This window comes from Musa acuminata, chromosome BXJ3-10 (assembly GCF_036884655.1).
Source record: "Musa acuminata AAA Group cultivar baxijiao chromosome BXJ3-10, Cavendish_Baxijiao_AAA, whole genome shotgun sequence".
Classification (NCBI taxonomy): domain Eukaryota; kingdom Viridiplantae; phylum Streptophyta; class Magnoliopsida; order Zingiberales; family Musaceae; genus Musa; species Musa acuminata.
This window is the reverse complement of record NC_088358.1, coordinates 30733909-30759269: the sequence shown is the minus strand read 5'-3', so window position 1 is coordinate 30759269 and position 25361 is coordinate 30733909. Positions and strand designations below refer to the sequence as shown.

Here is a 25361-nt window from a genome sequence, read left to right as displayed (position 1 = left end):
AGAACTTTGGGATAAATCAAGCTTCTCCCCTTCGATCTTCTCCTTCTTCCTCCATTATTCTATCGATTATCCTATTGAATAAATTGGTGATATCTTTTGCAACACTAAATGGTGGTAAAGTGGTTGTCACATTTTCTGTTTGATACGAATCAGAATTGAATTGATCAATAGTTTGATAGTTCTAAATCAAAATCACACTTCAATAGTTTAGTTCGGGTTCAATCAACTAAAAAGAAACATAGACTATCAAAGACCTTTTCAAATAATGAATATATCCATTTCAACAACTTCATAAATAAGTAGGGACATTTTATGAAAATTAAAATAAAAAAATAAACTAGCCAAAAAAGCATCCCCATTGCTTTGATGGAACCAATGCAATTGCCTTCTAGCATGAAATCAACCAACAAAACTTGCATTATAAAAGGAACTTGCTTTTATTATTCCTTGACTATCGTTGACTATTCCGGAATTGCTGCGCGTCTTACAATAGAAGTCCAAAAATAACCATCAATGCATACCGCTGGATGAACTTTAAATATTAAGGAATATAAGGGGTTTACATGAAATATTCCCAGTACTTCGCTCTACCAAATGTCATCTATTATGAGCTGTAGGGGGTTATATGTTAAATTCCCAATTTCTTTGCCTAATCAAATCTCTCTCTCTCTCTCTCTCTCTCTCTCTCTCAGCTCCCAAAAACCCCATGAGATCTCCCGCCTATCCGCGGGCCGTTCTCCGCTTCCGACCTCCGAAATCCCTGCTCATCCAATCCCTCGCTGCCGCTGGTCGCCCGAAGGACGCAATCCGATTGCTGGTTCTCTGCCGATCGGTTCACCCGGATTGCTTCGTCGCCGTTCTCGAACACTGCGCCGCCACGGAGACCCTAATCACCGCGCGGCGGCTCCACGCCCGAATGATCGTCGCCACGTGCTCTGATCAGGACTCCTTCACCTGCAACCATCTTATCGATGTATATGGTTAATGCTTCTTATTGGACGAGGCGCATAGGGTTTGTAGGAGGTCGGGGAAGAAGAAGCTTCATCTCTGGAACATCCTAGTTACGGAATACTGCGAGTCTGGATTTTTAAGCGAGGGGAGACCTTTGTTCGATGAAATGCCTAGGCGGTATGCATTTTCGTGGGGTACTATGATCATTGGGGTATGACGAATTGTCAAGTGGACAATCCTGCACTTTAGAGTGGATCTTACAAGAACTTCCTAAGCTCTTAGGATGTAAGTTTCCCTTATACATGGTCTTCTTTCTCGATCAGTTTCTTTTGCAGCAACAAATGCTAGAGTAGTATCTGTTTAGTTGAATTACATTATATACTTCGATAGAATATGCTAAAAGGTGTCACACTGGTTCGTATCGTCTTCTGAACTGACAGAACAAACTTGGAGATTGTCTTAGGCTTGTAAGCATAAACAATTAACTGTCATATGTTTCTTTCTATTCTTAAATTAAAGGAGACACTAATTCTAAATATTTAACTGCTTCAAATCAAATCCTAACACGGTACATATGAGGTATAGTCCATTGACAGTAGTTCACTCATCAGACCTTTGTAAGTCAATCTTATTCTTGCCCACTTCCGATGCAGGACTAATGAAGATATTATATTTGACATATGAGGTTAAACCAGTTTTTTTGGTAAAACTTAGTTTGTTCTGTTTGTTGCATAGACATTCTCTACTTTCGCTAGCATATTTGAAGTTCCGCATTGGTTCAAGTTGCTAATTTGCATAATATAGATAGTGTACATATTTACACCAAGATAGATGAGCTGTTCAATCTACTCAAGTCAAATTTCATATAAAGAGTGAAGGAAGATTCACAAGCTAATTGCCTTTTGATTGTACAGATGAAGTGCCCTAGGCATGTGCAGTTTCTACTCAATTGCTGATATTTCAGAAGCAGAAGCATGTATGAGGAACTTTCCCTGTGGATCGCATCTTGTTTGCCTTCTCCATTGTTGTTGATTCACCATTTCTTTTCCTTTCTTCTGCAAGGGCTCTTGCTCCATCAGCCATTTTGTCAATCCTTGATACCTCAATTCGATGTTCTCGTAATGCTCTTTTGTGTCTGAGTTCCAGATCCCTCTGCACTTTTCACATTAAACAGTCAGCTACTTTTTTTCTCACTTAAGGCATCATAAATCCTTCCTGTTTATAGTTCTTTTATGTATCAACAATTAGCTTATGGCATGCACAGTTCATTGACATCAGATGCTTGCCATAATGATCTTCTAGGAAAGATTAAAAAACTGGGAGGATCTTCTCAGAGAAGAGATGCATGCGAAACATATTGGAGCTTGGTTCAAGAATATCCTCATGGCCAAATTTTTTTTCTTGCAACAAGATTTCCTTTATTAAGTATAAAATAAGCTTAGATAGTAGGATTCCATGTCGCAGTAGCATATCATTGTCTACATGTCTACGTTGGGATGTAAGACTGACATTTGCCTTTTTTAGTGAAAAGAAATATTTAGTAAATTGCCTGGGTAAGATTTTTTTACAAATTTGATTTCAAATATAAGTTGTGACAGGGTAATTGCAATTAACAAATCCTTTGATGGAAAAGCAGTTCTTAGCTTTCAAATAAAGTAATGAGCTAACTTTTTGAGGATATGAAGTGCTGATTTTTTTCTGTTGCCTTTTGCTGTATATAAAATGCAACAGGATGCTAGTTGATTGATTATAAGAGATGTCAAGAGAGTTGTGCTTATTTGAATGTGTAATTAGTTAGTCGGGAGCATACTGCCAATGCTGCTTTAGAAGCTGGTGATGTGCAAACTGGAGCTTTGCCTACCTGATATAGGGGCTGAATTACCCAAGTGTTTCAGAATCTTCTGATCTAAGTTTCCAATTGACTTGTAAGAGTTGCTTGTTTTGGATTGAGGAACTGCATTTGATGGCAGTTTCTATTGCTTCTTGCAGTTCAGAGGCCTTAGCAAGATTATGTTTCCAACAGAGAGGTTGGTTTTAAGTTGGGGTGGCCAAGGCTCTAAATAGGACAAAATAAAAAAAAGGAGAAAATTGAAACTAGTGCATCATCATGTCTACGAGAGTCGGTTATTGTACACCTCTTTTCGTTCCATTCGGCGTTTGGCTTTTAGCTTCTTCTCATTCTGCCATTCCAGAATAATGGACTTCATCTTGTCATACCTGAAAAATGTTTCAGTTTGGTAGAAGTAGATTAAGCAGAAAAACTTGCTGCTGCTGAAACCTTTTGATACATCAGATGGCTAAGCTATAATTACCTTTTTCTTATTTTATCCATCTTTGCTCTTTCCCATGCATCCACTTTTGTTTCCATCCTAGTGGAGTCAGTTGTTCTCTTGCCTCCGTTTTCTTTTTTGGAAAACGATGCTGTAGGTTTGGTGGTGGATGGGTTTTGTCGGCCTGTCTGCCTTTGTCCACGTTCAAATCTACTACTACCTGCATCATTTGATACTTATCAGAGAAAGTTGTTGATTTTAATGGGAAGACTGATGACCTTTGCATTTCGTGATTGTCTGTCATCAGGACCAGATTCTTCCAACATCTTCTGTTTGATTATTACTGCCATTTTGATTTAAGTATCATCTACAACTAAGTGTGTTCTTATTTCCTTTATAAACTCTTTTGGGTGTTGGATCTGATGCTTGAAGGTGTTCCTGTATCGTTGATCATACGAAAAGTGATGCAAAATCATATTAAACTTTCTTATCTATCTGTAATTGATGATGACCTCAATGATTCGGCTTTTTTTGGTAATTTAGGAACTACAGAAGGGAATATAACAGAAATGTACCTGATTGTCTTCCAGCTTTTGCCTCAAACCATCTGGATAATCTGCTGGAATCAGTTGGCTTGTTCATGCTATCTTCTCTTTCGCTTTTAACTTTGGCTGTCGGGTGCATCAATTGATCAATTGTCTTGTTTTGGTTCAATAAATCTTCTTCTTCCTCCTGCAAAGTAACAGCATGTGCAGCTGCTCCAACTGCAGTCACAAACTCAATATTGCTGGCATCTTTGATATCACTCATTTAGCTCTGGAACCAGTTAGCTTTTTCCTTTCTACAACAGAAAGCTGGTTATTACCTTCTTCAATAAATTGTTTCAAATGAAACACAAGTTGCAGTATCCAACTAGCTGAAAATCCAGGATGTTTTTAGAAAATGCTTCTTCACTTCTTGATATAATGCTTATTGGGAATTTAAATAAACTTTCCACATTTCAAGAGCAAGGATTAGCATGCTATGCTGTGGGGCTTGCTTATAGCCCCTTAAGCTCTATACTACAACTAGCCTCAGATTAGAACAAAATGATGGATTAGTTTGGTATATGAGAATAGATGGACCTACTACTACTAACCTAGGCCAATATATTGACCGTATCAGTTCATGACATTGGCATGGCATGTGCTGAGCCATATCACATTGTCATAAGCCATAACTTGGTGTAAAAATCTTAAACCGGAATATCTCACCCCATGAATGAGATTGAAGGAATTCAACTGCAACCATTTAAACAAAATTTGCGAATATGAAGCTGTTCTTATTGAATTGTTACATAAATTTAGAAGCAGTTGCATGTCATTATTGAAATCTTTGTTTTTATTCTTTGATCATACCAATAGACAACAGCGACAATATTTTGAAACCATGTCTAGGTTATGAAATTACAAGTATTTTATTCAATCAAATGCTAGTGTCATTAATTCAGTCAACTCATCTTTTTTGGTTTACCTTTTTTCCCTACCATAGTGCCGGCAGTTAGCATATACTGCTTTTTTCTTAAAAAAAATTGTAAAAAGTTAATTTTATACTTGAATGTGCAATCAGATCTATGCTTTCTGTCAATTAGCTTTTCGTGTTGAGTTTTTTAGGTTACAAGAGATGTCCAGTACATTGTTATCCTTGATAAAGCACAAAGTTGCAATGACATTGGTGAGACCATTTCGAAAAACTACTAATTATTGTCATTTACTGCTCATGCAGATGAAACTTTTACTCAGAACAGGCTAAAAGAGAGGAGCAGTTTAGTCGGATATTGTCTAAAAAATATCCAATCTTTGATAGAGAAGAAGCAGCTCAAGGAGGGAACTAATTTTATAGAAAGTGGGATAGATGTATATCATGATATGAAAGAGTATACCTTATTTGTTTGAACAGATTGTTAATCATGGACCTTCTGGTGCAGATGTTGGTGTTTCTCTGGAACTTGAAATTGTTGTAAGCAGAAGAAGATATCCTTATTGACTTTTATCAGAAACCAAGCTTGGAAACAAAGCCAGGCTGGGTAATTTACTTGAGAATAACCAGACTGACGAGCCAGAGTTCAGGGACAAGAAAAATAAGGTATTGATTTGGCATGGAAGTTCTGATTAGTATCTGCAAATTTGGTTGAAGAAGAAAGGGATCACTTGTCTCCATTCTTCCCAGGTTCCAGCTTCTACCTGTACTCTTTCTGACCTTTTTGCCTGCTAAAGATCAAAACATGGCTTTCAGGCTGAAGGAATGCTCTTTGCTCATCGTTAGGGCTCATAATGTGTCTGGGCTGCCCAGCCAGGCAAGGGACTATTATGGGCTTCCTTTGGATAATGGGCCTTAACCCCTAAGACTGGTTTGTGCTACCCTCAGTCAGACACAGAAGGAATTCTATGGTGAGTGAAACATTTACTCAGGATTGTAGGTTTGCAAAGACTACATGTTGTTTCCAGTACCAGGAAATTTGCTGCACTTGCTGTCATATATTTGTATAAGGCCTGTTTATTGTGGTGGTGACTATTGTTTGCATATCATGCATTTAAATGAGCCTACAATTCTTACAGGTATATGCAACTCAGGTGGTCCCGAGTAAAATCCAGGTACAATTCCTCGTATTTCATGGAAGGTAGTGTGTCATGGTCAGTGCCTGCTGTAAGCCTTCATCATTTGAAGGCAGTAGTTGACATGTCCTCTTTGAACACCGTGTTCCTTGTCTCCAGCTTACTGATCTCCCAGTGGTCCACATAAAAATATTGACATCTGTTTTCTTCCTTCTTCTTTCTCAGGTCAAGTGCACATGGGCAGGAACTGCATCATCTGTGAACTCCCCCAAATTGATCTGGCAAACTCTCCATGTAGCAATGTTATTGCCATCTAGGAATGCTGGTTCTAGATTTTCCAAGTAACAAGGACTTCTTCATCGAGTGGTTGCGGTTTCTTTTTCATCTCAGCTATCACTTTTAGCTCGATAATTCATGGTAATTCTTCTGCTCTCTCAGTTGGCATGATATTGAAAATACTGGTGAATCTATTCTGCTTTGGTTCCTGATTTCACTCTAATCCTTATCAGAATGATATTTGAAACAATAAGAAACCTATTGTCTTCTGTAGGCATTTACATCTTTCTTGTTAGGCATTTACATCTTTCTTGTTTTCATCCTTAATCTTAATTTCTTCCAAGGTTTTGCTTGTGTCCCTATACCTGTGAGAAAAATGAACTGAGTCGGTTAAACATAGACCATTGCTGACATTTCTGTACCATTGCCATAGTGGATATAAAATCCATAGCAGATACTTGTAATCTTCTTCTGATTAATTGAGCAGATGTGGGCTCATATTTCATGCCATGTAAAGATCACGATGCCATCTTGAAATTTAACCGCAGTTGTCAATGCCGTCTGCAGCAGTTGGCACATTGCAAGGTACTAATGAGAAGAACTTTTCAGCTTTACAAAACCATTGGAGGCCTTCACCACCAACATAGCTAACTAACCTCATTAAACGTTTTAGGTCCACCAAAAGAGTGGTGGATAGTTCCATCACAGTGTCAAGCAGAGCAAACTTGATCTACTTCAACTTTCAGCTGCATACAGTAGTAACCTGCACAGTAACATCTTCATTAGCAAATCATAATTTTCAATTATTTAAGATCAGCTACATCAACTTTTTCTTGTTATCAACCATTAACTTTATTCAAATCTCTTGATTAGCACATCCATAGCATAAATGTTAACCGTAGAGATTAATTGCATTATGTAAATCGATAATTAGTTAAGCATTTTAGATTCATATTCTATATTAAATTACATCCACAGTGCTTAAATGAACATATTATTACACCGTTCACGATGTCCCAATGATCACCTACTTTCCACCAAATCCACACATGCATCTATTTGGACTCATCATTGAAGCTGCCTTCTCCATTAAATTATCATATTTGGTAGAAGAAGCCAACGAAGGGGCAGCAGAAGGAAACACGAGCAAAGAGAGTATTCTGCCGACACTTGTTATTCTCAACCACTGCCTGCTTCATGAATCAGCTATCTCACATTAACAGCAAATCACGTTATAATCTGATGTGTCATGATGTCGATGGATGGCTTTGGGTCCCATCTGTAACATTCTCCGCTAGATTGTTCTGCGTGTGCTTGAGGGCAAACTCCGGATCTTTCGGCACCTAAGCCTCTGCCTTCACTCGTCGGTTGCTCTCTTTTAGTAGCAGCAGTAGGGAGAGAGAGCTCTTTACTTTGGTCGCTCGCAGCTTTCCCTTCTCAACCCTCGTTTCTCGTACGTTCGCGTCCTCGAGCGGATTTCCCAAATTGCGTAAGAAATCAGCGTTTTCCTGATCATTTTCTCCTTCCTTTTCCGGTTTGTTCTCACGAAAGTTCAGAAAAATGTGATTTTTCTGTAGGGTTTTTTAGTCAACCAGAAGTGCTAGATGATTTATCTGCTGCTCTGACGAATTTATCAGCAATTCTTGAGTTTTTCTCATTTTCGAGTCAACACTTTGTGGAGACTGTGTTTGATTGTACTGTTAATATTTCCTCGGCTCATCAATTCATCAGTTCTTGCGATTTCGATCAGAATCTTGGCTAGTTTCGCCGGATTCAGTAATTCTTGATCAAGATGATGCACGCCAAGTCCGAATCAGATGTTACCAGCTTGGCCCCATCGTCGCCGCCTCGATCGCCAAAGAGGGCGACCTACTACGTGCAGAGCCCGTCCCGGGACTCTCACGATGGCGACAAGTCATCGTCGATGCAGGCAACCCCCGTGTACAACAGCCCCATGGAGTCCCCTTCTCACCCTTCCTTGGGGCGCCACTCGCGGACCTCGTCGGCGAGCCGGTTCTCCGGGCCCTTCCGGTCCTCGTCGGGCCGAAAGGGGTATAGGAAGAGAGTGAACGAGAAGGGTTGGCCCGAGTGCGATGTGATACAGGAAGAAGGGTCGTATGATGACCTCGATGACGACAAGGGACTGTCACGCCGTTGCCAGATCATCCTTGCGCTCCTCAGCTTCATCCTGCTGTTCACTGTCTTTTCTCTCATCATTTGGGGAGCTGCACGGCCCTACAAACCAGACGTCATCGTGAAGGTATACTTCATTGACTTCTCTCAACTGACAATTCGTTTGTTGCTTCACTTTTTACTGCAATTTGAACCCATTTCATCACACACAGAAATGACTTCCAAAGAGTTTGTTGGTTTTGTCGGGGATATGTTGAAGCTTTTGTGTTACTCAGTGAATTGGAAACATACTGCAACTTGACGTTTCTTAATTTTGTGTTAAATTTTGACTCATAGTTGACATTAGCTAGGGAATGGAGGTCGCCACAGAAGTTATTGTTATGCTATATTACAAGAATCTAAGGATTTATGATTTTGTATGAGTTGGTACTGTTAGGGAATGAAGCTTATTTGGAAATTAAATGTGCAAAGGTTGTCGCTAATGATCAATGGGTCGGAATGGATCTGTGACTGGATGCCCTCCAGAAAGGATTAGCGCTTGAAGAAACTAACTACGATTTCGAGCTTAATGCTTTGATAACTTAGTTCCGCAAGGATAAGTAATGTTTATTGTGAAACCATTTATATGAGAATTTCGTTATCCAGTTAAGGCTTTAATTATTGTATTGTATATGAGGCTAAGGATATTTGTTGTGGAGGTACAAATTATTTGATTGGTGTTGTTATATGTGATTTTACTTGGAAATATATGGCTTTTACGTGTTCAGCAACAAAATCTCATTCATGGTTATTTATTTGTTTCCAATGACAACATATTCTTCTTCCTTTGAATGTATTAATTCTTTTTAAGAAATATTATTGCATGTTATGATGCTCATATCGATAACTTTCAAATGCCATGTTATAAATATTATCTAAGAAGTAGCCACTTTGAGCCTGCTGCACGATGAAATGTTCCCTTTTAATTACTCTCTTGATACCAGAGCTTGTCGATGGATGACTTTTATGCTGGAGAGGGTACCGATACCACTGGTGTCCCAACTAAGATGGTCACAGTGAACTGTTCATTGAAGATAAGTGTGTACAATACTGCTACAATGTTTGGCATTCATGTAACGTCAAGCCCCATCCAGCTCATGTTCTCAGAAATCACAATTGCTACCGGTGAGGTAAGTCTGTTCCTGTATTGTGTTTGTTAATGGTAAACTAAGGAGAAATTAATCTACGAGTGTGCCTGATGCCTTGGATCCTATTGTGTGATGCTTTAGTTGTTCCCCTAGCTGTTAGTGCCATTATTAAAGCCGCCATCCTGGAGGGACATAACCACTTAAAGTTGATGCATGTATCATCTAAGTCGGATTATCAAGTTCATATTGCTTTGTTTAACCTATCGCATCACAAAAAGCAGACCAGTGCACTAAAGCCAAGTATTTGCGTACTTGGAAAAAAAGAATCATTTTTTTGGCTGGTCATTTTGTCATTTGAAATGTCTGAATTTTGTAAAACAACCTTAAGCAAAATCTCTTTCAATATGTCCTTTTTTTGCATGTTAGTTCCTCAAATCATTTTCATTTTTGTGGGTGATTCACATGAATCAATCCATCAATCGTTTATGCTTTATCAATTTTGTTGCTTAAATCTGTTAAACCTAAATCGCTAAACTTGTTACGAAGTGATGAATCTTTTATGGTCATGCTAAAACCATGAGTTGCCATAGGTTGGTTTTTTGTTCTAAAAGCCAAATTCAATGGTGCTTACCGTTGTGACTTGCCTAGCCTCATCCTTGTTGCTAGCTTATAATGGTAGGCCTTGTTATAACTTGGACAATGAACTGTTTATGGTCAACTAGCAACGAAGGATGTAGTGACACTTTCCTGCATGACCTGCCTAGCCTCGTTGTATCCTGTAGCTGATCCGCATCCGCTGCAATGTATATATCATGACTGTGGTTTCTGGCTATGCATATATGTTTTGTGACACTAACTTATTGTCACTTTTTTTGTATCTAATCGCAGGTGCAAAAATATTACCAGCCTAGAAAGAGCCATAGGACAGTATCAGCCATCTTGCATGGAGAAAAGGTGCCATTATACGGTGCCGGGGCAGGCATGGCTTTATCCAGCACCGGTGGACAGGTCCCTCTAACTCTGGATTTTGATATCATATCACGGGGGGATGTGATCGGAAAGCTGGTGCGGGTGAAGCATCGAAAGCATGTCTCATGTCAGCTCGTGGTGGATTCCAGCAAGAACAAGCCTATAAAGTTTGCCCGTAATTCATGCACCTTCGTGTGAGGAATGTTCCTGTTTCTTATGGTATGGGAAGCAGCAGAAATATCTATGTTTGCGGTCATAGAAAATGAAAAGAAGAGTGTTTTCTGGTGATTATATTTGTAAGTACAAGATAATAATATTTGATTGCTTGGAGTTGTGCCTGGTGCTCTGATGTATTTGACATTTTGTTTCCTTTAGGCTGTATACACTTCTTATATTTGGACATCAACAAGGGAAATAATATCAGAGAACCTCATGCACTGTTCTATTTTTTATTTTAATTGATTTATGTATTTGTATTTCATTTTTATAAAAATAATTATGGAAAAGGATGTTTTCATTATTTTAATTGATTTATGTATTTTTATAATTATTATAAAAATAAAAATAATTGATTTATGTATTTGTATTTCATTCTTATATTGCCCTTCTTCTGCCTTCTTGTCATGAACAGGAAGATTTGTCATGTGCCTTACCGACGTTTGAACTCTATCTGTCACATTGGATGATGATGATAACGCCACAAGTCATTTGATCGTTTACGGGCTTTGCAAAGTCATCCAAACCAATCGTTATTATTCGATCACGGCCGGCCCGCTACAAGCCTCGAGCATCAATAAAGCGCAACCACGCCGAAGCCCTCCTACCGGCAGCCGCTGCGAGGGAGGGAATCGACCATCTACGAGCGGCGGCAGCTTCCCCTCTCTCCGAAAGGTAGCTCTTTTCGGCCCCGGACGGGGCCCTTCCTGTTGCAGAACGAAAACATCAGGTCTGATTCGATCATATCTCTGCTGCTACGAAGGTCATTCATGAAGCGTCGCATCAGTTTGTTTGCTGGGGTTCGGAAGGTACGCGTCTGTCTTTCATGGTCCGTTTTGGTTCTATTCGATCACGTTTGCTTTCCTGTTGTTTCTATACCCATACCGCATCTCTATGTTCTTGTTCTTTGACCCACATTCTGCTTAGTTCTTTCTCTCTCTCTCTCATATATATTTTACTGCGAAATTAGATGTGTTTGCAGATGATATGATAAGATAGATAGATATCTTCATTTGGTTCAATAGTTCATGGCAATACATTGGAAAGCAGCTTCTACATTGAATCCTTTCTTCAGCTAACGTCTCAAAATAGGGAATGTTGTGTTCCCCTTTGATAGCACACCATGACTAGTTTTTAGAACTGCAGGAAAGAAGCCTCATTAACCTTTGTTAGTTTGACTTGATTGCAACATATCTGTAATCATTTGAGAGAGCCTTCTTTGTATCTTTAGGATGCTATAGAAGTGGATGTTGGGCAGGCCATTCCTCCATGAGAAAGCCTCAATTCAACACACAATGTCAATAGATATTAGCTTATTTGGCAGACTTAGTGTATAATTAGAGCACAAAAACTCACCTGGGAACCATCAGCATTGTCTTCATTGCCAGCTGAGGGTTCCCAGACTTGCATTCTTAGTATGCTTATGAACCTTGTTATAGAGAGATTAATTGGCAACATTAGATAAGAAAAAAATATAAATATATGTATACAAGAAACAATAGGAAATTACACCATACAAAGAATCGGTTAGCTATTCACCATTCATTATTAGAACAAAAAAGAAACAGACAAACTATAATTGAACCATGAATATAGTCTTAGGAAGAGGTGTGGAACATGAAGTTTAAGCTTTACAAAACAGACTGCAAAATATTCTCACAAACTGCTGCCGTATTCGTAGCTGTCTTTCTTCTTCCCCATCTCTACCTCCTGCGTCTGTGCACCTTCGCTGCTCGATGCAGATGGATTCCGACCATACTCGCTCGTCGGTGCACTGTACTCGCTGCTGGCATACTCTTGAGTGGTCAGGGCCATTTTTCTAAACTTCTTCATGTCCTCATTATATTGGCCGGAATCATAATCTGAGCTGCCATATGAGCTGTAGAACCTGCTATGACCGGGTCTGATGCCTTCATGTAAATCTTCAAGAGATACATCTCCTTCTAATGCTCGAAGAATCTGCTTGTTGGTTTCACTCGTTAGGGTTAGTAAAAGCTGGATGTATTAGATAGATAGTAAGCTATTAGAGGCTGACAAAAGAAGAAAAAATCAGTGTCTCATCAGAACCACCTGAAACTTTAGTGCGATATGAATTCGAAAGTTTACAGACTTCTGGAAAACAAGATGCAGATTTGTGCATAGAAAACACTTAAAAGAACAAATGACAATGCAAGACGATAAAACCAGTTTAACAATTGAAGAAGAAAAGGGGTGTACAAGGCTTATGAGCATATAGTTAATAGTGTACGCAATCTTATCCCACAAGTAGAGATGTTATTTATATGATTCAAATCCTAATCATCCAACTTGTAAACGAGCAGTCTTACCTGCCATACATTGTATCAAGACTCATACTTGTGCAAAAAAAATCACTTAAAAATAATTCAAAATAACACAAACACTGATGAAAGACACTTAGAGAAAACATGGAAAGGAAAGAGTACCTGACTCATCCTTGGCCGTCGCCTTGACGAGTGCCGCACACATGCAGCAGCACAGGCAATCATGCGAGCCATCTCATTAGGGTTATAGTTCATTCCCAACTTTGGATCAACAAGGGCATCGTAATTGCCATCCTCGAGAGCTCGAGTAAGCAATGGCCTTGCCTGAAGTCACAAGCAAATTTAAGAATTAAATGTGGGAAGGTAAAAGCAGAAACAACACACCAAGATGATACACACACACAAAAAAGTTAGGAAAAATACTAACCCAGTCAACTAAGCTATCATCCATGAAAGTTTGGGACGAATCAACAGGGCGTCGTCCGGTGATTAGCTCCAGAAGCATGATACCAAATGAAAAGACATCTGATTTGTCAGTGAGTTTGCCTGAAGATGCATACTCAGGTGCCAGATAACTGCAAGAATGCAGGGGCTACAGATTAGAAAAAACTGACCAAGAAATCAAGAGAATGACAACCTCACACCAACATCTTTGTAGCCAAATTGCAACGAGGAAATTGTCAATAGTAGATCCGTTTCCAGATGCAGAAGATATAGCAGAAAATGCATCAAAGTGCAAAGACTAATAATAAAGAAACTTACTCCCAAGATGTAGGTCTTTAGAAGGAGGAATAATTTATTAATCTTGTTCAATAATGATGAGTCCAAACCAAAGCAAAGTGTAAATCTTAGAAATGAAGCATACCCGAATGTTCCCATAACTCTCGTAGAAACATGTGTGTTATTATCAGACGCAAACTTCGCTAGCCCGAAATCTGCAACCTGCAAACAGAACACATAGGTTGAATTAATCAAAGCTACACTGATAATAAAAGTAAAAATTGGTGATTGATTCAGAAGATTTTACGGCACACAATTGTTCTTAAAGATCTATGCTGTTTGGTCTACTCTACCAAGAAGGCCAAAGCTGAAATGTTCATTGCAGATTCAAGCTTGGCTGAGAACATATGGTAGATGGTCTGGTGTGTAACATAAAATGTGATATACCTACAGGATATGTGTCCTTACCTTTGCCACAAACTTATAATCAAGAAGAATGTTGGCTGCCTTAATGTCGCGGTGAATAATCTTAGGATGACCTGGAAATTGAAAATACTAGTGGTTAAGACCGAAACAGGAATCGACGACAATAAGCCTTAAAAAAAGAAGAGATAACTCACAGTCCTCGTGAAGATATGCCAATCCTTTTGCAGAACCCAACGCAATTCTTAGTCGTGTAGGCCATTCCATAGTTGGTCGACCTCTTCCTGGAACACAAAAACTACCTTAGATGAAAGGATCCATTGGAATTAGAACACCATCTATTCGTCTAATATATGTGCATCACTTTTTCATGTGCAAGTCCTCCGGAATTGCACTGTCATAATCCAAAGAAACGTATACATCAAAAATGTATATTGAAACAAGCTTAAATTCTTACCGTGCAAATGGAACTCCAATGTATTATTAGGAACATATTCGTAAACGAGCAGCCTCTTGCCTCCAGAAATGCAATACCCAACCAACGAAACGAGGTGCTTGTGATGAACTCGACTGATGGTCTCAACCTCTGCCTGGAACTCACGCTCGCCCTGTCCGCTCCCTGTTTTCAGCTGCTTGACGGCGACTTCCTTGCCGTTGGGAAGCACTCCTCTGTGCACGTAACCGAAGCCACCTTGTCCGAGGAGATTAGCATCAGAGAAGCCATCGGTTGCCATGGCCAGTTCTTCGTAAGTGAAGGTGCTTTTTGAGAAGCCAAAGGCGACACCAGGAGAAGGTGGAGGCAGTGGGAACTCTGAGCCGGAGTAATTGGATCCAGAACCACCGCTGCTGTGTATCATAGGTGGAGGCGGCGGTGGAGGCAAATCGCCTGCAGACTGTGGAGGACGCGAAGCAAATGGTGGCGGTGGAAGTGGCGGAGGAGGAGGTCCTGAAGGCAGTTTGACAACATGATCTGCTGCTGGTGGAACACTCTGTTGCCAGTATTCACCGTATCTGTCAGCTGAAAACACGTTCTACATTAGTTGGATATGAGATTTATTGTCGATCTGGAAGTCCAAAAAATCTAATTGAAAAGACAAGCAAAATGCAATTATAATAAATTTATTTTTTCTTTGACATGAAAAATATGTATATATTTCTTTCTCACTGTACAAACATTCTGAGCAGTAAGCCACAGAATGAGATGTCTTCGTCTCTCTCTGTCCGATAACCAAACTCGTCTTTGAGAAAAGACACCGAAGAAGAACGAAAGATACATACATATATTTCCAGAAATAGTTACGAAAGGAGGGTAGATCTAACCTTTCGTTCCCGGTGGGGGCGGCGGGGGAGCTCCGAAGTAATATGGCGGCGGCGATGGCAGCCGGCGCTTCTTTTTCCAACAACAGACGCATATAAAGCTTAGCAGCAACAAGATCACCACCCCGCCAACCGCTACCCCGACCACAAGCGAAGTCGAGATCGAGCTCGACGAAGAGGGCGGCGACCGCGTAGACGGGGTCTTGGGTGGCGTAGGAGAAGGCGGTGAGGGTGGCGATCGACCCGATGGTGGCGGCGGCGGCGGCGACGAGGACGAACCGGAAGGGGTCACTGGTGGGGGAGGGGAGGAGCCGGACGGGCTGGAGGGAGGCGGCGAGGCTGAGGGCGGAGACGGGGAGGGGTTGGCGGGGGAGGGAGGGGGCGAGGTCGGCGGTGGAGCGGACGGGGTGGCCGGCGGCGGAGGAGAGGTCGAAGGAGGCGTGGCGGGGGTGGCAGGGGGAGGGGCACTGGCGGGGGCCGGAGGCGGGGACGTCGGCGACGGGGTCGACATTGTTGCCAAGCACCGGGGTTGTCTTGTTGCTTGCTTTCCTCTCCAGTCTTATTGAGATCGACCAGAAAGATGTCTCTGTTCTTGCAGTTGCGTTGGGTTTGGGTTGGGGAGTGACCGAAGGAAAAGGTGGCAGTGCGGGTAATAAATGTTCGGCAGCACGCCGCTGTGGGTCCCGCCCTCTCTCTCTCTCTCTCTCTCTCTCTCTCTCTCTCTTTGGGGGAACAGCGAGGGAGAGAGGCAAAAGAATGTTCAAAATTATCATGTTTGATATCATATCCATTGAGATATATATATATATATATATCAACAAGAAATGTACATTTGATCACATACCATCATTCTCTAAAGTTTCATCCACTTAAAAAAATTTATGATTAATTCACCTAAAACACTTATCTAACTTACCAAAAAAAAATACTTATCTAACTTCCATTTTTATTTTTCCATATGTCTTCCTTATAAAATTATGATAAAAAATATTATGTTTTACTCATGGTAAAAATTATGAACATAAGATGTGAGTGAAAATAATAATCAAAAGCAGTACAGACAGAGACAGACGGTCAGATACTCCAAAATAAATGTATTGAGTAGGCAACTAAAAGAAGTACTCAGAAAAAATAATAATACACAAGTACTGTTACTTGAATGAGATTGACCAAACTCCATGTGATGTGACTTCAGGGAGGGATCAAAACAGCTTGGCAGAGTCCCATCTTCCATCGACACTTGACTTTGACCTTCGAACTGTTTTGAACTGTAGTTGGGTGTTTTTTCCTGCTGGACTTCTGGGAGAGTTTCTTTCCCAGAAGCTGCATCATAAATATTAAGAAGGTTAGGATTTGCCCAACCTTTTTCTTCCTTGCTGAAAGATGAAAAGAACTCGAAGCCATGTCAAAAAGTTACTGAAACTGATTACAAAACTCATCTACTTCAATCCCTCCAACCATGATTCTCAATAAATAGTGGGACAGACACAATAGACCATTCAACAGCCAGTGTTTGATAATGCAAAGGGCACCAACCAGTAGATAAGATGGAGTATTAATATCAATGATTGCGAGTATTAAGCAGATAATATCTCGAACCAAGTGTGCAGCCAATGAACCAAGTATTAATAATATCCAGCACACTCGAGCTTTAGAATCTCCCATGGCAAACCTCACTGATGAGATGAGGTGCAAGAAAGATCCAACAAGCTTACAAGTTCGACCAAAGGTTGGGAGGAATCGAATGATGAGAGAGAGAGAGAGAGAGGTGAGACGTGTGTGCGAATTAAAAGTCTGACAGCAATGATTGCTAGGCAATGGTTGGAGACACACAAATATATTCTGTGAGATGGGTTGGTGAGCGCGGTGGTTCCGGTCGTAGGTGTAAGAGCAGGCCGACGCGCGATGAGATGAAGCTACAAAGAACAGACGAAAGGTTGAGGTCAAATCATCGAACACTTACACGGCATGGCATGTGATGTTTGCTTCGATTCCGCGAATCGCTCCGACGAACAAGCACGCATGTGACTGCCCAACTCATATGCTTGTCCGCGTATCAACGACTTCTTGTCCATCAAAGCTGCATTTAAATGTCTAAAATACCTCTAATGTTATTATAATTCTAATAAGTTTTTAAATGATATAATATCATTTAACTATCAAATGGTCGGTAGTCAATAAAGATTAATTATTATGACACATAAATAAATATATATATATATATATAATAAATCAAAAAAGAAAATCGCGGAAAATTATTTATGTAGAGGGATAATATGTACGTGTAATTATGGCAGGTAAGTCTCTTATGGGTCTTTTGCCTCAGCCAGTTATGGATCGGAAAGCCCAACATTCTACGTATTGGACTTGAGCGCCTGTGTTGAGCAGCTCAAATTGGGCTTTAATTGGACCCAATGTCGAGAACTCTCCTGTCAAGGAAACACAGTCGACAAGGTGCAGAGGAGGAGCGAGGGCAGTGATTCCAGCAGTTAGCTGACGGAGCGCATCGTTTACTTCAGTTGATCCGTGGGGCGTCACGATCTAACTGTGTTTCTTTCTGTCACTGCAGTGATTAGGTGATTCACCATGATGAGATTGAATCCTTTGGGGGGGGGAGAGAGAGAGAGAGAGAGAGAGAGTTGGGAATGGCGACATCCTCAGCTATGAAAAGCTCCCTTCCACCTCCTAAAAGCTCACAGGAAGAGGATCGGCATCTCCGAGCACCAAGAACCGTCGTCAATCATCGCCCATGGGGTCATTCACAGAGGACAATCTCAACGCCCTACCCACATGGGAAGGAATTAGACTATTTCTCGTGGTATATCTCGGGGATCCCCAGACATGGCCAGTGGAGCTCCCGAGGGCAGCGAAGATTCCGTCGCCACTAGCACTAGCAGATGTGGTAGGACTCCATGCTGGGGGTGGCTGCAGGAGATGGAAGCGCAGTGAAGCTGGGGGAGGCTCTGTCTCCGCTGGGCTGCACTGCACATGTGGGCAGAGACAAGGCTACAGTCCATGGCAACTCGGAACGGATGTGCTCCCACCTTCTCCAACAATGATGAACTCCAGTGGACTTGGCAATACTCATGTAACTCAAGGACAGATGTTTACCTAGGGTTTGCAGTACTACCCAAAGGATCAAACCAGCTGTGTAAAGATCAGGCTTGTTCGATTGCCATACAGGAAATCCTTCGATGCATGTTCCCACAGAACACAGCGATTTTTCTTCGTGTTGATCCAAGAGAATGCCAGCAACTTGGAACTAATCAAGCCTCGAATTGGAACGAGCAAATCTTGATCTCTCACACGTTCCAGCAACTATGAACTGCTTGATTCGGAGTTGATGTGCGAAGAAATGAAAGAGTGGTGCAAGATATTTCCGATCCTCCAATGTTCAAACACGCATGCACATGAGACTTCTTGACCTGCTGCCGATCATGTCGCACTAAACTTGGTTGACGCTTGACAGTACCGCACGCAGATGCATCGAAATGCACGCTGCAACGAGTTCTCAGTTGCCTGAAAGGAAGTTTCAGAATCCTCGACCACTATGAAGTCGTGACAACACAGATCTGCGAATCGAGTAGGCATTGGAATGGAATGGGTTCGTGTTCTGACATTAGACAGTGATTGATCGAGCTAAAGGAGAGGAGGAAGTTGATTCACCGTCGGAAACAGATCCCTGATTCCTGAGAGAATCTATCTCCAGTTCCTGAGGGTGGCGACAGATCCAGTGAAACGGTCAACGGCAGAAGTTGCTTAATGCATGCCCTCCCTTGCTCTTGCCACATAGCCGTCTAAGTATGTCCTCTCTCTCTCTCTCTTTCTCTCTCTCTCTGTGTACTTGTATTACTGTGGAAGCCCACAATCATTGGCGAGCTATTACTTCTGAGACAAATTCTTTGATACCACGTAGCAACATGAATCCTTGGCGAGTATTAATCTCGTGTGATCATAAATATGCATGCAAGCATGTGTTGACTTCCAGCTTGCAGAGGAACACACACACAACAGTGATGGAGACCATCACAAGGCACTGCCTTCCCTGGTTGTTTATGTATATATAGACCATCACTCCTTTGGTCACATGCGCCATCATCCATCCCGCCACCCACCCATTCTAATGGGGTGCTTCGTCGGAGCTCCATCAGGCACCCCATCCTGCGGAGAATTTACTTGTGGTGTGCGTCGGGTTGTGTAGTGTACTTGGGACCGCCACTGACAACTTGCCCATGCATGCCTTGTTTGCTCAATCATTCAGCCTCTGATTCCCACATGGTACCGAGATTCCACAGTGGATGCAGCAGGTCAAGATCCTGTTCTCTTCTCTCTCTCTCGCTCGCTCACTCACTCTCAGTGCAAACTTGCCTGATGAGATGATGAGAATAGTTGAAAGTTGTTTAGGAGGCTTCTCACTGTCTCTTTCCATCACATCCTTACCTAGCTTGCTCCCATGCTACAACTGCTGTTTTCTTGAATTTTGAGTGTGTTTGGTGGTCAGCCAAAATATGACCCAGGAATAGTGAGCGATCTGAAGCTATCTTTTGGTCTTTCAGTAGGTCATAGGATCTGTTTATCTTGGCCTTCTCCGTCAATGAAGTATGGTGAGGTGGGAAGGAGAAAACGCTTGTAGACCATTAATTACTACACCCTGTAAAAAGAAAACGCTTCCCTGAATTGTGGGCAACAGATCCTTGAATCATCATCAAGTAGTATTTGTGGCCCTACTTACTACTTGTCTAGGATCTAAGAATAACATCATGTTTGATCTGCTACCTGTCCTTGTGGTGCAACATCTCTCATGTACCACTGCTCATTGGTTTAGCTATCAACAAGCAAATGCATGAATATTGATTTCACTTAAAACTGTAATAATCCTTGTCATTTAACACAGAAATCAAACTAGTGTATGCCTATCCAAACCAAGTTAATACATGGAAACTAGGAAAAGAAAAGATGGTAGGCATCTCTCTCTCTCTCTCTCTCTCTAAAGAAATATGAGTCAGTCAGCAAGGAAAAGAAAAAGAAAAGCATATACATATAAACATATTGCCGGTGAAACCATGAAAACCCCTTCCTTTTCGATCTCTTACCTTCTTGTTCACCGATCCAAACACCACTGTATCATGTTGGTAGGCGAGAGGAGGCCATTAGCGACAGTTCTCGTCGGTCTTGCAGCATAGCTCGATATCTTGAGCAATCCTCAATGCATCCAGTGATGCTCCAAGCAAGCCTCGTTTGGTGAAGCCGACCGCGTAGAGTCCGTTCCGCCCTTTCCATCCGTTTGGGAATGGCCTCCTCGGCAACCCATCCTTCTCCGAGAAGAACTCCCTCTCCTAAAACAATGGCAGGAAACCCTCCGTGTCAGAGATATATAATGCATCATGGGTACGGAGTAGATGGAACAAGACGATGAGTACTTGTAGCCAACGAGGTACGTTGCTCTGGTAGCCGGTTGCCAAGATTACCACGTCGAATTCTTCCACCGTGCCATCGGCGAATTCTGCTCCATGTTCCATGATCCGCCTTACGGCAGGGCGCACCTGAATTCCATGGAATAAGATGCAATGATAAGAGGCATGGAAGCACTTTGTCGATCGAGCGAGGTGGAGTATGTCCTACTCGACGAACCTTAATGTCCCCAGACTTGATCTTTGCTAGGGTGCCGACGTCGAGGACCGGGGTCTTGCCGGAGTGGGATTTCAACTCGAGGGGGCCTAGCTGGGGCCGGCGGAGGCCAAATTTTGATGTGTCACCGAGCACGAGGCGTGCGACGAGCAGCAGGAATCGATCCACCGTCTTCACGGAGAGCCACTTGAGGAGCCACATGGACAGCCCGAACGTGGAGCGGCCGAGCATCTCCCGGGGCAGGATGTGCACCTGTACGACGTAAAGTAACGCCACAAAGCGATCAGAAGGCGAGCGTAGATGAGCTGTTTCCTATAATCTTTGGCCATCATATGGTTTATCGTGGCCGAAATAGGAACAGATATGCATATGATGATCGCCTGATGTTTAGCGTTGGAATTGAAAGATCGAGGAGGTTGGTTTGGTCGCGGCGATTGGGATTCATGCATTTGTTGATGATGATACTTTGGTTATGGTAGCAGCCAGAATGAAAGAAAAGCTCAAAAAGGAGATGAACGGATGGAGAATCCATCTGTCTTGGCATGCCAAGAACTCGATTCTGTAGTGATATGATTCCTCGAAAGTGGAAAACGCACGTGAATTGGATTTTGATGACACAACGATGATAAGGAGCAAAGCCATGGATGACTCACCGAGTCTCTTACGACCATGGAAGGGTGCGCATTGTGGTTGCAGAGATCCAAGGAGACCTCCATCCCCGAGTTGCCGCAGCCGACGACGAGCACTCTCTTGTTGCGGTACACGTCGCCCCTCCTGTACAAGCTTGTGTGCACGACGGGCCCCTTGAATTCTTCCAACCCGGCGATCTCCGGCACGACGGCCTCGGCGTTCTCGCCAGTAGCCACCACCACCCACCGGCACACGTACTCGGTCCTCTCCTTCTCGCTTCCTCCTCCCGACGACACCGTCCTCACCCTCCAGAAGCCGGCGGCGGCGTCGTACTCGGCGGCCACCACCGAGGCGTTGAACACGGGCTGGATGTCGAATTGCCGGACGTAGGCCTCGAGGTAGGCGACGAACTGCTGCTTGGTGGGGTACGTCGGGAACCACGAGGGGAACGGCAACAGGGGGAGCTCGCAGAACCGCTTCGGGAGGTGGAGGCGGAGGCGGTCGTACGTCCGGAGTTGCCACAGCGATGCGATGCAGTTGGATCGTTCGAAGATCAAGCTGGGAATGCCTTTGTCCTTCAGGCAGGCGGCGACAGCCAACCCCGACGGCCCAGCCCCGACGACGATAGGCCCCGGGAAAAGCACGCGCCGCTCCGCCTTGGCGCCGATCATCGCAGGCTTCATCGACATGAAATGGCGGCTGAAGTTGCCTCGTTGGTGATGACAGTAGAACGGATCGTGGACACTCTTGCATTCAGCCTCCATCCGACAGTCATCCACAGAGGCCCACTCCCGATCAGCTTTCGGCACGAGGACTAACCAGTCTCTAGCAGTCCTGGAGGTTACCGCGAGCACCTTGGCTTCGGACTCCAGGAGGAGAAGGGAAGGCAAGGGAAGGTAAATGAAGAAGGAGGAGAGAGACGAGATTTGGCGAGCATGGGATATTCTTCCTGAGCTGTTGGTAGTTAATGGATCAGAGGGATTCTATCGCTCTTATCCAAACACAGATTAGAGTGAGAGAAAAATGGGGGACTTCGTATCCAGCCTTATCCGTTCGTGGAGCTCCGGCGGAGGAAGCGGAAGGGTGCGAGCCGAGCCCAAGCGAAGCAAAAGGGAGGAGGGGGAGGAGAGAGAGAGAGAGTAGTGGTGCGGTAAGTGTTGCAGTCGGGCTATTTATGCTTGCCATGGGGGAAACTTGGACATGTAGACGTGACACATCGGTAACATGGCATAACCATTATTACTGGGGCATAATAATAGATGCAGTGCATATGAGCGAACTATTGCTTTTGGGGGGATGCAGTGGAAGCGCGAGGGCTAAGATCTCCTTCTGGCCCTCAGTGACTTAATATCTTTATATGATCTGTGAGGAAATGGTGTCCTCAGGTTAGAAGAGCACATGCAGCAAGGCTTGTGCGCCCTGAGGCTACGACAAATTTATGCTGCTCCCCTCATCTTTGGAAATTAGTATGGTTATGCAGTCACATCCCCACTATTTATCTGATCCATGAAAGAAAAATTAGAAGACTTATTATCAGTGTGATATGACATAATATCTGCATCAACCAACAGTGTGCAGTGCAGTCCCAGTTAAGAAGCGTACGAGACTGCTTTGAGAGAGAGAGAGAGAGACGTGGCCAGGGAAACCACAAAGTTCCAAAGCTGAGAGACTGAAATCTAGGATGAGCGACCCATCACAAAAAAAAGCTGTCACCCCAAGCACGAGCAGATTCAATTCAAGTACTCGCCATGATGAATGAACTAACCGGATGCATGTGTCTTCTTCCCAACGATCGTCTTCTCCATCCTTGTTACCTTCGTCACCCAACGCAAGACAAGCACGAGTCCAAAGGAATAAGGCTCAGACCTAGCTAAGGCCCTGTGAGGCTCCCCCACCCTACGTTGCCGTGCGGAGGAGTGGCTTGCATGCGGTGCTGAAGACCAAGCATTACAATCCACTCGAGGCATCCCTTTTCTCTCCCGCTGTCACAGCATGACAGTTGAGATCTGTCCTCAGCTGATGAGGAATCAAAGAGATGGATCTCTCTCTCTTTGCGGACTGATTCAGGTTTCTGAAGCTCTATTCTGAGTTATACCAGCAGATACTGTGAAGGAGGAATTCCTACGAGGTGCATTCTTCCAAGGCTCAAAAGAGACTTGCAGGTGGACCACTGGTGAATGGTGACCGGAGGAAGACGAAGATAAGAGGGACAGCATGTCATTCTACATGATAGGTGTCTAGATCAAGCAAACAGTAAGGCAAAGGCAACATACTGTTCCTGTAACCCACTTCATCTTTGCAGAATCAAAGTAAAATTGGCATAATGCAACAAAGACATCATTCTACCCAACTATTAAATTCCATACTTCACCATTAAATTCTCCATCTCCCACACTGTCAGATTAGCAAAATCCCTAGAGGTCCATAGTCTTTACCAAATGTAGAACGCTCACAGATACAGAAATAGGCTTGCGCCGCCATTTCTTATACCATGGAATGGCTCTCAAATGCTGAGGTCCAGTACTGATTTAAGTAGTCTTGCTGGATCAAACTGTGGCCCCACCACCTCACAAAAGCTCACTGTGCTGCAGTTTTGTGTTCTATCGTCTGGTTGGCCAAGGACTCTCTCTCTCTCTCTCTCTCTCTCTCTCTCTCTCTGTGTGGCACTCCTTGCGGAACTAATCCGCTAGTCTCCTCCTCGTCCAACCTTAAAAGTAAAATAAGCTCGCTCATCATTTCAATGATTGCGACTGCTATATGCTCGATGTCGTCTGGGTCTCTGGGAAACCCTCTAGACCGACAAGATCAGCTTCGGAATCATCGTGTTGGAAAATCCAACGATTCATCGAAAGCTTGGCAGTAGAGGAAAAAATGAGTGGCTCAATCCACCAAGATGTGGAACCGGAAGAGATCCCAGGTTTGATAATGATGATACTAAAGAAAGACTCCCCGATTCCCACCATTCCAATAAGATAGCAATCCGCTGCCTTTGTCGGATCGAAGAACTTCCGCTATACCGAGAGGATCATTACACCACCCACAAGATCAAAGTACCATCTCAAAGATATCAGTCGCCGCTCAACATTGTAACCGAAGAGGTTAAGAGATGAATAAGGTTTTATGAAGAGTCCGTAACCCAATTCCATATTGAAAAAGCCAACACTAACCAATACGCTTTGGTTTTAGGAACTCGAAGATTAAAACCCCCAATAGATCATCAATTCGTCCACTCCACCGTGAGCTTTTTACAGTGAGGGAGGTGAGGAATATACCCCATACGCTTTGAGTAGTGATTAGACAATGGGGTTGCATCTCACGAGTGCGTCCGCTTTGCGGTAGTAGCACATTTCATGATGCAGGATCCTGGAAAGGTGTGGCATCACAAACATTTTGTACTTCCACCATGAGAGAGAGAGAGAGAGAGAGAGAGAGAGAGACAGAGAGCAATTCCACTGGTAATAGGATGACAGGAGAGAACCTATCAGAGTTGGGCAGGCCAGTATGAAGACTGGTGTTGTTAGGTAGATGGGAGTCTGCTGACTTTTAGAGACAAAGAGGAGAGCAAAGTTGATGTTGGTGGGAGATTTTAGCATCGGAGTCAGCTTCACTCGAAGAATAATGTTGCAAAAAGGGATGGTTTGGATTGGTACGCACAGCTTCGGTGTGAAGGGAATGAGTCAGTGAACATTTGTGGGCGATTAGAGAACTCCTAATGAGGAAGAGAAAGAGGCACTAAAAGTTATCCTGCTGCTGCTGCTGCAAGAGTCAAGATGTCTGAGACACAAAAGCAACGAATTGATTCCGGCATATCCTTTAGCTTCAAGT

The 25361-nt window shown here is 43.0% G+C and overlaps 4 protein-coding genes across 7 annotated transcripts; 1 reads left to right on the top strand and 3 right to left on the bottom strand.

Moving 5' to 3' along the window:
- Nucleotides 1–1799: 1799 nt before the first annotated feature.
- On the bottom strand, nucleotides 1800–5477 carry LOC135650746 (remorin 1.4-like). The gene is made up of 5 exons (XM_065170313.1): nucleotides 5143–5477; nucleotides 3797–4062; nucleotides 3264–3441; nucleotides 3087–3168; nucleotides 1800–2103 (listed from the first exon to the last, which is right to left on the bottom strand). Exons 2-5 carry the CDS (start codon nucleotides 4029–4031, stop codon nucleotides 1912–1914), a joined length of 687 nt encoding a protein of 228 aa, XP_065026385.1. The 5' UTR covers nucleotides 4032–4062; nucleotides 5143–5477; the 3' UTR covers nucleotides 1800–1911.
- Nucleotides 5478–7375: 1898 nt separating this feature from the next.
- LOC135650745 (uncharacterized) lies at nucleotides 7376–10772 on the top strand. 4 transcript variants are annotated; one of them, XM_065170311.1, is made up of 4 exons: nucleotides 7376–7580; nucleotides 7842–8351; nucleotides 9208–9393; nucleotides 10240–10772. In XM_065170311.1, exons 2-4 carry the CDS (start codon nucleotides 7884–7886, stop codon nucleotides 10516–10518), a joined length of 933 nt encoding a protein of 310 aa, XP_065026383.1. In that variant the 5' UTR covers nucleotides 7376–7580; nucleotides 7842–7883; the 3' UTR covers nucleotides 10519–10772. The 4 variants fall into 4 exon arrangements, with proteins under 4 accessions (XP_065026383.1, XP_065026381.1, XP_065026382.1 ...); XM_065170309.1 differs by having other exon boundaries at nucleotides 7423–7580; nucleotides 7669–8351; XM_065170310.1 differs by having other exon boundaries at nucleotides 7426–7580; nucleotides 7648–8351.
- Nucleotides 10773–12050: 1278 nt separating this feature from the next.
- Nucleotides 12051–15910, bottom strand: LOC135650743 (proline-rich receptor-like protein kinase PERK1). The gene is made up of 8 exons (XM_065170307.1): nucleotides 15282–15910; nucleotides 14419–14979; nucleotides 14159–14245; nucleotides 14007–14077; nucleotides 13684–13760; nucleotides 13246–13393; nucleotides 12981–13142; nucleotides 12051–12495 (listed from the first exon to the last, which is right to left on the bottom strand). Exons 1-8 carry the CDS (start codon nucleotides 15787–15789, stop codon nucleotides 12193–12195), a joined length of 1917 nt encoding a protein of 638 aa, XP_065026379.1. The 5' UTR covers nucleotides 15790–15910; the 3' UTR covers nucleotides 12051–12192.
- Nucleotides 15911–20286: 4376 nt separating this feature from the next.
- On the bottom strand, nucleotides 20287–22842 carry LOC135650744 (indole-3-pyruvate monooxygenase YUCCA2-like). The gene is made up of 4 exons (XM_065170308.1): nucleotides 21560–22842; nucleotides 20910–21158; nucleotides 20699–20821; nucleotides 20287–20614 (listed from the first exon to the last, which is right to left on the bottom strand). Exons 1-4 carry the CDS (start codon nucleotides 22298–22300, stop codon nucleotides 20429–20431), a joined length of 1299 nt encoding a protein of 432 aa, XP_065026380.1. The 5' UTR covers nucleotides 22301–22842; the 3' UTR covers nucleotides 20287–20428.
- Nucleotides 22843–25361: the final 2519 nt, after the last annotated feature.

What these genes read in the sequence shown, in the direction of transcription:
- LOC135650744 (XM_065170308.1), bottom strand. Translation starts at nt 22,300, where the DNA reads ATGGAGGCTGAATGCAAGAGTGTCCACGATCCGTTCTACTGTCATCAC. An exon ending in CCATGGTCGTAAGAGACTCG is followed by an intron (nt 21,159 to 21,559) that starts GTGAGTCATCCA and finishes TACGTCGTACAG; the next exon opens with GTGCACATCCTGCCCCGGGA. An exon ending in ACGTACCTCGTTGGCTACAA is followed by an intron (nt 20,615 to 20,698) that starts GTACTCATCGTC and finishes CCATTGTTTTAG; the next exon opens with GAGAGGGAGTTCTTCTCGGA.
- LOC135650746 (XM_065170313.1), bottom strand. Translation starts at nt 4,031, where the DNA reads ATGAGTGATATCAAAGATGCCAGCAATATTGAGTTTGTGACTGCAGTT. An exon ending in ATGGATAAAATAAGAAAAAG is followed by an intron (nt 3,169 to 3,263) that starts GTAATTATAGCT and finishes AACATTTTTCAG; the next exon opens with GTATGACAAGATGAAGTCCA. An exon ending in GCCGAATGGAACGAAAAGAG is followed by an intron (nt 2,104 to 3,086) that starts GTGTACAATAAC and finishes TGAAAAGTGCAG; the next exon opens with AGGGATCTGGAACTCAGACA.
- LOC135650743 (XM_065170307.1), bottom strand. Translation starts at nt 15,789, where the DNA reads ATGTCGACCCCGTCGCCGACGTCCCCGCCTCCGGCCCCCGCCAGTGCC. An exon ending in ATTGGAGTTCCATTTGCACG is followed by an intron (nt 14,246 to 14,418) that starts GTAAGAATTTAA and finishes TTTGTGTTCCAG; the next exon opens with GAAGAGGTCGACCAACTATG. An exon ending in ATGATAGCTTAGTTGACTGG is followed by an intron (nt 13,143 to 13,245) that starts GTTAGTATTTTT and finishes TTGTGACTTCAG; the next exon opens with GCAAGGCCATTGCTTACTCG.
- LOC135650745 (XM_065170311.1), top strand. Translation starts at nt 7,884, where the DNA reads ATGATGCACGCCAAGTCCGAATCAGATGTTACCAGCTTGGCCCCATCG. An exon ending in AACCAGACGTCATCGTGAAG is followed by an intron (nt 8,352 to 9,207) that starts GTATACTTCATT and finishes TCTTGATACCAG; the next exon opens with AGCTTGTCGATGGATGACTT. An exon ending in TCACAATTGCTACCGGTGAG is followed by an intron (nt 9,394 to 10,239) that starts GTAAGTCTGTTC and finishes ATCTAATCGCAG; the next exon opens with GTGCAAAAATATTACCAGCC.